Consider the following 13,005-nt stretch of genomic DNA (forward strand, 5'->3'; position numbering starts at 1 on the left):
CATAATATCTAGTGGGGATGTTACATTTGGTATTAGAGCCAGGGTTTTCAAAATGATTTTTGGGGTCTTTGGGGAGTGAGCTTGTCGTGTTTCGCTTGCGAGACTATTATGTGCCTGGTTGTTAAGTTTTTCTTACGTAAGTCTTAACTAGAGTTGTGTGGTGTGAACAACTGAAAATGTGGCGTGCTCAGGCTATGGCTAACCAAAGGAGAAGGAATAATGCTGGAGTGGATGAGATCGCACATGCAATTCATCGGATAGTGGATGCGATGCAGCCTATTGCAGCGTAACCCAGAACCGTTGTAGCACCCACTCGCCCAATATCTATGGAGGATTTCATTAGGCACAAGCCCTCTAAGTTCATGGGCAAATCCACTCCTGATAAGGTAGATGCTTGGCTTAGAGAATGTGAGGAGATCTGCTGGTGGCGGATGCTGAATATTGGTGGGTCGGGATGCAGCAGTTGATGCAGACTCGAGAAGAAGCGATAACCTTGACTTCTTTCAAGACGAGATTCCTAGGGAAGTACTTCCCTAATAGTACCAAACATGAGAGGGAAGTTGAATTCCTCACCTTCCAATAGGGGAACTTGACTGTGCAGGCATACACAAATAGGTTTGAATATCTGGCGAGATTCTACTCACCCGCTGTCACAGAGGAATGGAGGTGCAGGAAGTATGAAGGCGGGCTAAAACATGAGCTACACAGATTCTTGGTACCGCTCAGGATCAGGGAATTCCCAGTCTTGGTGGAGCGGGCCAAGGTAGTTGAGCAACTGGAGATGGGGTCCAACAGAGTGGCACGATCACAGAAGGCCACTACAGACGCACGACAACAGAAAAAGCCCTATAATAGACCATAATCTTCGGCTAGAAAACTATAGTGCTTTAACTGTGGTGGGGAGCATTTGAGGAGGGACTGTCCAAAACCCTTTGACAGCTCAGGTGGTGGTGTTAGCACTGTTAAGTGCTACGTGTGTGATCAGACAGGACACTTTACTCGACAGTGTCCCAATAAGAAACCAGCTGAAGGTGCACCAGCAAAGAAGCCAGTTGGAGAGCGACCTAAAGCACCAAGGCGTGTGTTCGCATTACGACCACCGAGGCGACCTAGTGGTGTAGAAAACTTGTATGCTTTTTGGTAACAATGTGGTGGTGTTGTTTGATTTAGGAGCCACCCATTCATTCGTGTCTAATGAATACATGATGAGGCTCAGACTTGTATTGCGAAAGTTGGGGTGCGAGCTGATAGTTGTGACACCAACATCTAGCGAGGTATCCACCACTACTATTTGTGTGGGATGCCCTATGGACATGGCAGGTCGCAGGTTCAAGGTGAATCTCATCTGCTTCCCTAGGAAGGGAGATGAGTTATTATTTTCCTCCATTCCACTACCCTTTGTGTACCCATTTGATAGTTTTTTCAGTGCTTAATTGTTTATCTTTAGCGTGTTTTCATCTGTTGGGCTTTATTGGGCCATTGTTCTGAATTTGGGTTAATTTCATATTATTTGGCCTAATTTTCGTTTTTAATTATTTTTAGGTATTTGGATGAAGCCATTTTGGAGCTTGGACATTAATATTCAGTTGAAGAGAGTTGCCACATCAGTACCACATGATTTCCTCGTCATTTCTACGTCATCTGAGTGAATGGGCCAACATTTGAGGCCCAATAATGGCATATTTGTAATTTTGAGTAGCAGAGTGGCAATTTTGTAAATAGTGGTGGCAAAGTTGACAAGACCACGAGAATTAGGTTTCTTAGCATGCACCAGTTGCACTTTTTCTTCTTTACACTTCCCCAACCTCCAGTTTTTCACTCTTTCAAGCTTTAGTGGGTGTCCATGGAGGTGCTCCTCTCGATTTTTCACGTTTTTTTCCTAGTTTTTACAGTTTTTATGCACATTTGACAGCTCCCAATGTGGGTTTTACATTTTGAATTTGTTTGCTAGCTTCGGCATCTCATTTTAAGGAATGTATTAACTTGGAACAACACCCATTGATGGGGTTTTCGGTTTTTATATGATAGTAGTGATTTTCATTCATTCAAAGCCTTAAAATTTCTCTTTTGCTCTTGAATTTGTGTTTGAACAATTTGTAGGTTAGGGTTTTTGTTTTTTCATGTTCTGTTTCTTTGCATTCAGATTTGAAGTGTTTAATTGGCCTATTTCCATGTCTAGCTAAATTCGTGTATTGACTCCTTGATGAAAAATGCAATGAAGCTTTGAGGTTGTGCTTGTTTTGTAAAATTTGCCATGTCTCTTTGTTCTGAATTTCAGGGAATGCATGTGATGAATCTGTTTGTGCTTAATTTACAGAGTAATTGCATATGTTTGGGTAAAGTTATGTTCATGCTTAATGTTTGTAGCTTGGCTGTCACGAATTTAAGGATGTGTGCATTACTTAATTGCATAATGAAGCTGGATTGTAACTTTTGCTTAGTGGGTTCTTATCTAGTGGATTGAGAGAAGGCAGAGGTGTTAATTTGGTGGCCTAAGATAAGTAAAATTGTGTTTGAATCAAGGATGTCAATATGTTTTTAATCACTGTCGCATTTAATTTAATTTGTTGATTAGCATATTGAATATGCCAACCCCCCTTGTGTTATAGTGTTGTGTTCATCTAGAAATTGAAGCTTTGGACGAAAGTATTGGTCGTTGGGAGACGACTTGGTTCAACTTTCACATATTGTATTTAACTGTTTTAATTTGGTGGGGTACGACCTCTATTAGAGGGCCTGGACGTGATTCTGTGAATGGACTGGCTGTCAAGCAACCACATTGTCATAGATTATGGATGACGCAGCGTAGTATTCCCAGATAAAGAAGGATTGGAGATTATATCGTCCAATCAGGGGATGAAGGAGATAGAAGCTGGAGCTACCTGCTTCATGATAGTGGCTCAAGGAGAAAAGAAAAGTACAACTGAGTACATCAAAAGCATACCAGTAGTGGATGAGTATGCAGATGTCTTCCCAGATGAAATTCCAGAACTTCCGCCAAGTAGGGATGTGGATTTCACTATTGATCTTATCCCTGGAGCTGGCCTAGTCTCGATGGCATCGTAACAGAGTTAGATGAGCTGAAGAAGCAGATTGAGGACCTGCTTGAGCAGAAGTTCACCTGACATAGTGCATCACCCTGGGGAGCACCTGTACTCTTGGTGAAGAAGACGGATGATAGTTTAAGACTGTGTGTTGACTACCGTCAGTTGAACAAGCTGACCATCAAGAATAAATATCTACTACCACGAATTGATGATCTGTTGGATCAACTAAGGGTAGTAGCAATGTTCTCAAAATTTGACTTGAGATTTGGATATCATCAAATCTTAGACAAACTTGAGGATGTACAAAAGACAGCTTTCAGGTCACGATATGGACACTACGAATATGTGGTGATGCCATTTGGGGTGATAAATGCTCCTACAATCTTCATGGACTACATGAACAGAATTTTTCGATCGTATTTGGATCAGTTTTTCGTTGTATTCATTGACAACATACTAATATATTCTTAGAGTGTGAAGAACACGCAGATCATCTAAAAGTGGTACTAACTGTTCTCAAAGAGCATCAATTGTACGGAAAGTTGTCAAAGTGTGAATTCTGGTTAGATGAGGTGCAATTCTTGGGTCACGTAATCTTAGCCCAAGGAATAACAGTAGACATAGCAAAGATTGCGACAATGGGGAAATGGGAGAGGCCATAGACAATCACAAAGGTGCAGAGTTTCCTGGGTCTAGCAAGTTATTGTAGGAGATTTGTGGAAGGATTTTCCAAGATGGTTCAGCCGCTAACACAACTCACTAGAAAGGATCGGCCTTTCTCTTGGACGGATGAGTATGAAGCTTGCTTCGAGGATATGAAGAGGAGGTTGACCACCGCACCAGTGTTAGCTATTCCAGACATGACTAAGACGTTTGAGGTGTATTGTGACGCTTCATACCAGGGTCTGGGTTTTGTGCTAATGTAGGATAAAAGACCAGTGGCTTATGCATCGAGACAGCTGAAAGTACAAGAGAAGAATTATCCGACGCATGACCTGGAGTTAGCTACAGTAGTATATGCCCTCAAAACTTGGAGGCATTACTTATATAGGTCCCAGTTTTAGGTGTTATTGATCACAAGATCTTGAAGTACTTGTTTGATCAGAATGAGTTGAATATGAGACAGCACAGATGGATGGAATATTTGAAGGACTACGACTTTGAACTTTTATACCACCAAGGTAAAGCCAATGTCGTAGTAGATGCCTTGAGTAGGAAGAGAGTCCACATGTCTGCTATGATGATGAAGGAGCTGGCACTGATTAAGAAGCTACGGGATATGAACTTGGGACTGAATATGGATGTTGGTCACATAAGGTGCAGCATGTTGAGAATCACCAATGAGTTTCTAAACGAGATTCGGGTGGAGCATGAGCTACAGAAGATCATTGGATGGTTAGGCACTGATAAAGGAAAGGACTTTAGGATGGGCAAGGAAGGTATCCTACGGTTCAGAGAGAGGGTTTGTGTGCCTAGGAAGCCGGTACTGAGGAAGATGCTCTTGGAGGAAGGGCATAAGAGTCGTGTTAGCATACACCCAAATATGACTAATATGTATAAAGATTTAAAAGCAACCTTCTGGTGGACTAGTATGAAGACAGATGTAGCAGATTATGTGGCATCGTGTCTACTATATCAGAAGGTAAAGATTGAGCATCAGAGGTCGGGTGGTACATTGGAGCCTTTGGACATTCGTCAGTGGAAATGGGACAACATTTCCATGGATTTTGTTACACACCTGCCAAAGCCAATGAGAAGGCATGACTCAATCTAGCTCATTGTAGCCAGATTGACGAAATGTGCTCACTTTTTGTCGATTAATCAAAAGATGTCCCTAAACAAACTGGCAGAACTGTATGTCAGAGAGGTTGTCAGATTACACGGTGTGCCGATGAGTATAGTGTCAGATCGCGATCTGAGATTCACCTCGAGGTTCTGAAAATCACTACAGGCAGCTTTGGGTACACAATTGAGATTGAGCTCAGCTTATCATCTGAGACAAATGGTCAGTTTGAGAGAACCATATAGTCTTTGGAGGATTTGCTGAGAACATGTGTGCTAGATCACCTGGGGACGTTGAGTGGTAGACTGCCATTGGTGGAGTTCACGTACAATAATATCTACCATTCCAGCATCGAGATGGCACCATACGAGGCATTGTATGGCAGGAGATGTAGGACTCTTTTATGCTGGCAGCAGGATGGAGAGTCAATGGTGCTTAGGCCATAATTTCTACAGTAGACAACTGAGAAATTGAAGGTGATACAGGCTCAGATGCATGCAACTCAGAGTCGGCAGAAGTCTTATGTAGATAAAAGGAGAACGCCATTTGAGTTTGAAGTCGGTGATCATGTATTCCTCAAGGTTACCTCGACGGCAGGAATTAGAAGAGCTCTCAAGTCGAGGAAGTTGATGCCTTGATTCGTTGTTTCGTACCAGATCACGAGAAGAATTGGACAAGCAACATATGAGATAGCCTTGCCACCTCACTTTGCAAATTTGCACAAAAGTGAAGGTGATACAGGATCAGATGCGTGCAACTCAGAGTCGGCAGAAGTTCTATGCACATAAGAGGAGAAGGCCATTTGAGTTTTAAGCCGGTGATCATGTATTCCTCAAGGTTACCCCGATGGCAGGAAAAGGGAGAACTATCAAGTCGAGGAAGTTGACGCCTCAATTCGTTGTTCCGTACCAAATCATGAGGAGAATTGGACAAGAATCATATGAGATAGCCTTGCCACCTCACTTGGCAAATCTGCACAACGTCTTCCATGTATCACAGCTAAGGAAGTACATTGCAGATCCTACTCATGTGCTGGAGGAGGGTGATGTTCAGATGCGCGAGGACCTGACGATTGGAGTTGGACTGGTGAAAATTCTAGATTCTCAAGTCAAACAACTCAGAGGAAAGGAGATTCGAACGGTGAAGGTTCTCTAGGATGAGGCGACCCAGGAGATGACATGGGAGATGGAAGAGCTCATGAAGAAGGCATACCCACACCTATTCCATGGTAAGTTTAATTTTCGAGCACGAAAATTTTATAAGGTGAGGGGAATGTAAGACTCATGAAATTTAATTAATTAATAAATGCGGGTAGTGGGAGCCTGTGTGGCATTTAATTCTGAAAGGTATGATGTGGAAAAGTACTAGCTCAAATGGTTGAGTATACCTGATTGTGTGAAGGGACTTGGGTTCAAGTCCTAAGTATGCCATTTATGTGTTAATTTATTTATTATTTTTTTAATAATATGTTTGATCGTGATGCGTGATAATATAAACTTAGAATTTTAAGAATTATCATGAAACATGAATTGGTTGAATGATTATGCATTGAATTTGACATTGATATGGTTATGGGTTCGAATCTTGGTAAACACAAATTAACTTTCCTTTTGCTAAAATTAGTTTTGGCATGAAGGTGAAAGGGTAGAGAAACCCTAGTTGACAATGGGCAGCCAAGGGAGGCTAGAAATCAGCCACTAAATGGACCTTGAATGGTCATTAAACTCTATTTAATGGCAATTTTCTTTTTTTATTTTATGGTGATTAATCAAGGGAATTTAGAGTAAGAGAGAGAAGGAAATATAGGGAGAAAAACATAGGGCAGCTTAGGGAATCATCTGAAATCGCAATTTTGAGCAAAGAGAAGCTGCATTCCTTGAGTTGTGGCTCAGAATGGCATCCCTTGAGTTGTGGCTCGGGATGGCGGATGAAGACGAGGAACTCTTGAGTTGTGGCTCGGGTTGGCAAGTGTTACCAGTGTGAGTGTGCACGTTGTGGTGTGTACGGAAGGGTCCAGATAGATTGCTCTCCTCAGTAATATGCTGACGAGTTTGGTAGTCTTGAGACGTGTTAGCTTATCCTATCTGCTTGTTTTTGGCGATGATCGTGTATGCGGTACACGAGAGCAGATGATGTTGTAGGTGGATCTGGTGAAGCATAGAGTCGGAGCCGGGCTAGTCTAGGATGAAAAGATTTATCCAATGTTCTTAAGCTTATCGTTTTAATTTATTTGTAAACTTTCACATTATTAGACTCTGGTTATGTATTTGAGTTTTATATATATAATTATGAATTGAGGTGTTTTGGAACACCCCATTTAATTAATAACCCTAATTAAAGGAAATGTCACACAAATAATATAAGAGGCAAGGTCCTGGAGTATAGACACTACTCCTTACAGTTATCCAAAAGAAACAAAAATAGAAATTAAGGCACACCACGATGCCAGTAACCAAAATAGTGTAAGGGGTCGACAATATACAAAGAAGGTGTAAAAAACAAGACAATACATGGGTCATAGCCCACAGAGGCTACGCAGCGGAATCACCATTTTCCTGTTGACCACGAGAAGTTCTCGCATCTGCGCACATCAATAATTTGATGATCATCGCAAAAAAGAGAAACTACACACATTACAATCAAACAAGCACTGGGTAAGCTAGAGCAAAACATGATTTATCATACAATTACTTACAATTTCATAGTACAAGATACACACGTCAACCAATCATGTTATGACTTACAAACAATACACTAAGACTCAAGACACGACTCATCCGGATACATATAATTAGTCAGATTCAGCAGATGCTTGCACTTGTGGTAGCCTTTACTACTCTACCAAGCTAATTGTTATAGTGTTTCATTTCCCGCAAGCACAAGGTTAGCCCTTAAAGTGTTCCAAACCTCTTGCTAGTGTCACCACTTGAGTCAGTACGCTTTGTGTGAGACTAACTAACTCTTTAGAGTGTCAGGATGCAATCCTTACCTTGAATCCTTACTAAATTATATAAATGAGGCACCACCATGAACTTCCACTAACTGGTGTCATGGAATTATGTCCTGACCAAATGAGGCACCACCATGAGATCTCACTTAGAGAGATTCATTGAATTACGCCTTGACCAATGAGGCACCACTACGAAACTATCATGGAATTGCGTCCTAATCATACCGACATCATGTTCCACCAACCAAGTATGTAATTATCATGCATACCAATCTCATGCCAACATTTATAACCAATCCTTCATTCATAATGCATACCAAGATCATACCAAACTCATTATTTCCAGCCCAAAAACCACTTAACACATGCATAGTTAACCAATTCATGCCTTAACAGGGTAATACAATCATACAAGTAATCACCAACCAAAGACAGAGGAAAGAACAGGCACAGAGCAAACCCTTGCAATAGCCTCGCTCAAGCCATGGACCCTGGCTCAACCGAAAGGGAACTTTTGCTTAAGCGACAGGCCCTCGCTTAGGCGGGACTGCCAACATGGAGGTTTGCTGATTTTGCGAGTTCTCGCTTAGGCGAACCCTTCTCACCTTAGCGAGACCACCCCTCGCCCAAAGGTGAGGTTCCTCACTGGGCTAAAACTACAACGACGCATCTCAAGTTCCCACGGGTTCTCGCTTAGGCGACCCCCTCTCGCCTAAGTGAGATGTCACCTTGCTCAAAACGAGAGCCCTCCGCCTGAGCGAGAGCTCGAGTATGAACATCGGTATGTTCCTGCTAATCTCACCTAGATGAGACAGGCTCGCTTGGGCGAGAGCATCAGTTCTCGCTACTATTTTCCCTGCATCAGCCCCACATACAAATCCAAACAATATAACCAGGAATTCCACACATTCACGGTAGCATACAATCCATAAAAAACATGAAACAAGGCTGAAAACAGGTAGATTTACGGAAAGTACTAAAGACCCTAGCTTCCCTTACCTGGAAAGATCTAGTACGAGACTTTGACACCAAACAATGGTGTACAACAACTCTAGGAACGGATTAAGAAGGTGGAGGGAAAACGAAGTTGAATTAGCTTGAAGATGAAGGAGGTCCAAACCCTAACAGAGAGTTGCAACTACTCTAGGAGAGAATGACGGAGACTGATTTCTGAAAATGAAGGGAATGAGTTGGGTTAGGGCAGTTTAGGGTCTTTGTCTCCCTATGGGCCAGCCCTAGGCCCAACTGATTAGAGGCAGTCCAAAAATATAAGGGCAGAAAATAATTGGGCCTTACATATTTCATAAAGATGTAATAAAGTTTTAAATTTTCCGCATTTTTGGGAAATGGTATTTCATTAAATGCGATTTATTTATTATTTTATTATTTTATTATTTTAAATTCATAATATCCGGTCGCGATGTTACAGAGGAAAACGTTGAAAAAAAATTAATCCTAATAAACTATGAAATAAACCTAAGAGGAATAAAAAACGCAAAGACGAGGCAGAAGAAGATTGACCACGACTAAGCATTGAGACAGATATTAGCATACATGGAAATCTGCAAATGAGTAAAATTATGACCAAAGGATTTTCTCGTCTGACTACTGGGCGCTACTCAGCACCTAACCATGTGCAAAAAGTGGTGCTCAACGGTGAGAATTGTCGCTCAATGCCACATCAATTCATAGCAAATAAAAATTATGATTTTTGGGAAGTCCGTGCCTGTTCCAAATAAAAACAATTTCCAAAACATAGGAGCTAGTACCAATTTGATCAATGACTAAGATTCTACTTTCTCCCAATCAGTGGCGGATTATTATGGTATAGGGGAGCCATGCCCCCCCCCCCCCCCCCCCAAAAAAAAAATTTGAATTTTTTTATAATAGGTACTTTGATTTTTTTTATTATAGATATTAAGTATTTTGATTTTTTTTTTGATATAAATATTAAATAAAATATTTTATTTCTTTTATCAACATAATAATTAATACTAATAAATAATCAAATATAATAAAGAATAAAGATTAAAAAGATTTATCATGATATTTTTTATTATTTGTTTTCATTATAGTTTGTGTTTTTCATAAATTGTTCTCGTATTTCATTCTCATCTGTTTTCTTTTGTTTCTGAAAAGAAAAATATCTAATATTTTTTCTCTTATTTCTCCTTTGTTCTCTTCCATCCTCGAGGAAGAAAAGAAGAAGGTAATTCCTTCGTCTCACTTGATAGTGAAATATTAGTTCAATAATTTATTTAATGAGCCTCTTTTATATTATTTTTTATTTTATGAACATAGAAGAAAAAGTATTGTACTATTTATTTTTTATAACCATATTTTAACTGTGGTTCCATTGTACGTCTATACTTTGAGTTTCTTACAAATTGTTCTCATCTTCCATTCTTACCTAATTTCTTTTGTTTGTGAAGAGAAAACGATCAATTATTTTGCTCTAATCTCTCAACTATTCTCTTCCATTCTCGAAGAAATAAAGAAGAAGGTAATTCTCTTTTGTCTCACTTGATTGTGAAATATTAGTTTAATAATTTATTTAATGAGTCTCTTTTATATTAATTTTTTATTTTACGAACATAGAAGAAAAAATGATTGTACTGTGTGTTTTTTATAATTGAATTTTAAGTGTGGTTTGATTATAATCGAATTTTCTTTTAGTATTTATGTCTCTCAATTTTTTATTAGATTATGATAAATTATTTTTTAGTGTTATTTTTTTAAATAGGTATATTGATGAAGAATAAAAGAATATATTCATTTTTTAAAAGTGATAAAAGGGAACCTACCCGTGAATATGAAAACATGACAAATTCAACTCTTCCAAATATTTTGAAGCATGATACTACTGATCCAATTGTTCAATTAGAGGAGCCCCTTTTTAAGGTTCAAAGAATTATAGGTGAGGAGTTTCATAATAATTCTTTGGAACGTGATCCAGGAAAACGTCTTCAAATATGGAAATATCCAATGAGCCAAAGAGATGAGATTCGAAGAGCTTATTTAAAATGGGGTCCATATCAAAGGCAACTTCAAAACTATCCTTATTCTAAGAAAAAACATCCAAGGAGATTTCAATCTAATTAGTTTAAAATGTTTCCTTCTTGACTAGAGTATTCCTCGCCTAATGATGAAGCTTATTATTTGGCATGTTATCTATTTAGTTCAAAGCCAGATGGTCGTTTTGGGTCAGATGTGTTTACTAAACAAATATTTAAATCATGGAAAAAGGTTAATGCAGGAAAAAGATGTGCATTTCTCAACCACATTGGAGATAATCTTTACTCACCGCATAACAATGCAATGAAAGCTTGTGAGGACTTGTTGAATCAATCTATGCACATTAATAACATTATAAATATTCAAAGTTCAGAACAAATCTGCAAGAACCGTTTACGGCTCAAAACCTCTATTGACACAATTTATTGGCTAGCATTTCAAGCTTGTGCATTTAGAGACCACAAGGAAACACCAGAGTCAAGTAATAGAGGTAACTTTCTTGAAATGATTAAACTTCTAGCATCATATAATAATAAAGTGGCACAAGTTGTGTTAGAAAATGCTCTGTATAATACTAAGTATACTTCTCATCATATTCAGAAAGAAATCTTGCACATTTCTTTAGAAAAGTAAGAAGTCACATTCGAGAAGAAATTGGAGAGTCTAAAATTTGCATAATTGTTGATGAAGCACATGATGAATCTAAAAAAGAGAAAATGGCTATTGTTTTGAGATTCGTAGATAAGGATGGTAATATAAAAGAACGATTTTTTATACTGTGCATGTTAAGGATACAACAGCCGCCACTCTAAAAAAAAGAATTGATTGTCGATCTCTCTAGGCATAATCTTGATGTTTCCAAGATCCACGGTCAATGGTATGATGGTGCTAGTAATATGAGGGGAGAATGGAATGGATTGCAAGCATTATTTCTCAATGATAATCCTTATGCTTATTATGTGCATTATTTTGCTTAGAGACTACAACTTGCTTTGGTGGCTGCTTCAAGAGAGGTCATTCCAGTCTCAATTTTTTTCAAATTTGGCTTTTATTGTAAATATTGTGTGTTCCTCTACTAAACGTCATGATGAGTTACAAGCTGTTGAATTAGATGGAATAACTCAATTGTTAGAAATGGGTGAACTTGAAACTGGTAAAAGAAAGAATCAAATTGGCATCTTGTAGTATGATGAAGCTATATAATGCATCTTGTCTGGTTCTTCAAAAAGTTATTCTCAAAGGGGTGATGTTGATGCTGCATTTAATATGTTTTCTTTATTTGAGTTCATATTAATTTTACACATGATGAAAGAGATTATGGAAATTACTAACGGTCTTTGCCAAGCTTTACAGAAACAGTCTCAGGATATACTAAATGTTATGCAATTGGTTTATTCTACTAAAATTTTGATTCAAAAGTAAAAGGAGGATGGTTGGCAAGATCTATTGAAAGGTGTGGTATTCTTTTGTGAACAACATGACATTGATATTCCTGATTTTAATTCTACTTATGTTGCACGTCATGGCCATTCTCGACATCAAAAAGATCATGTCACTATGGAACATCATTTTAGGGTGAATATATTTCTTGTTACAATGGGCAAGCAGTTGCAAGAATTAAATGACAGGTTTAGTGAGCAAACAATGGAACTTTTAACTCTAAGCAATGCTTTAGTTCCTAAGGATGCTTATAAACCTTTTAACATTAAGGATATATACACTCTTGTGAACAAATATTATCCTTTAGATTTTAGTGAGCAAGAGAAGATTAGTTTAAAATTTCAACTTCAACATTTTATTATTGATGCTCCTAACCATCCAGATTTGAAGATTTAATCAACTATGCTTGAATTATGTCAATCTTTGGCAAGAACAGGAAAGTCAAGGACATTCTACTTGATTCATCATTTAATTCGTCTTATTTTAACTCTTCCTGTCTCTACCGCTACAACTGAAAGATCATTTTCTGCAATGAAGATTATCAAAACAAGATTGCGGAATAAAATGGAAGATGAATTTCTAGCCGACAATATGATTATTTACATTGAAAAAGAAATAGCTGAAAAATTTTAGTTCTGATTCAACTATTGATGAGTTCAAGGATCTGAAGGAACGAAGGGCAATCTTTTAGATATTTGTGATTTCTTTTTTAGTTATTGTTATACTAAGTTATGTATTAATTTTTATTATATTAGTGACAATAATGAAAT

General features: G+C 38.4%; 1 protein-coding gene across 1 annotated transcript; it reads left to right on the forward strand.

The window, feature by feature from the left end:
• Positions 1-5,676: 5,676 nt before the first annotated feature.
• On the forward strand, positions 5,677-5,985 carry LOC114165213 (uncharacterized). Its single transcript, XM_028049873.1, has one exon. The coding sequence runs from the start codon at positions 5,677-5,679 to the stop codon at positions 5,983-5,985; it is 309 nt and encodes a 102-aa protein (XP_027905674.1).
• The last annotated feature ends 7,020 nt before the right edge of the window (positions 5,986-13,005 follow it).

Source organism: Vigna unguiculata, chromosome 10 (assembly GCF_037176805.1).
Source record: "Vigna unguiculata cultivar grain cowpea cultivar isolate G323 ecotype 2 chromosome 10, ASM3717680v1, whole genome shotgun sequence".
NCBI lineage: Eukaryota > Viridiplantae > Streptophyta > Magnoliopsida > Fabales > Fabaceae > Vigna > Vigna unguiculata.

What these genes read in the sequence shown, in the direction of transcription:
- LOC114165213 (XM_028049873.1), top strand. Translation starts at nt 5,677, where the DNA reads ATGGCAGGAAAAGGGAGAACTATCAAGTCGAGGAAGTTGACGCCTCAA.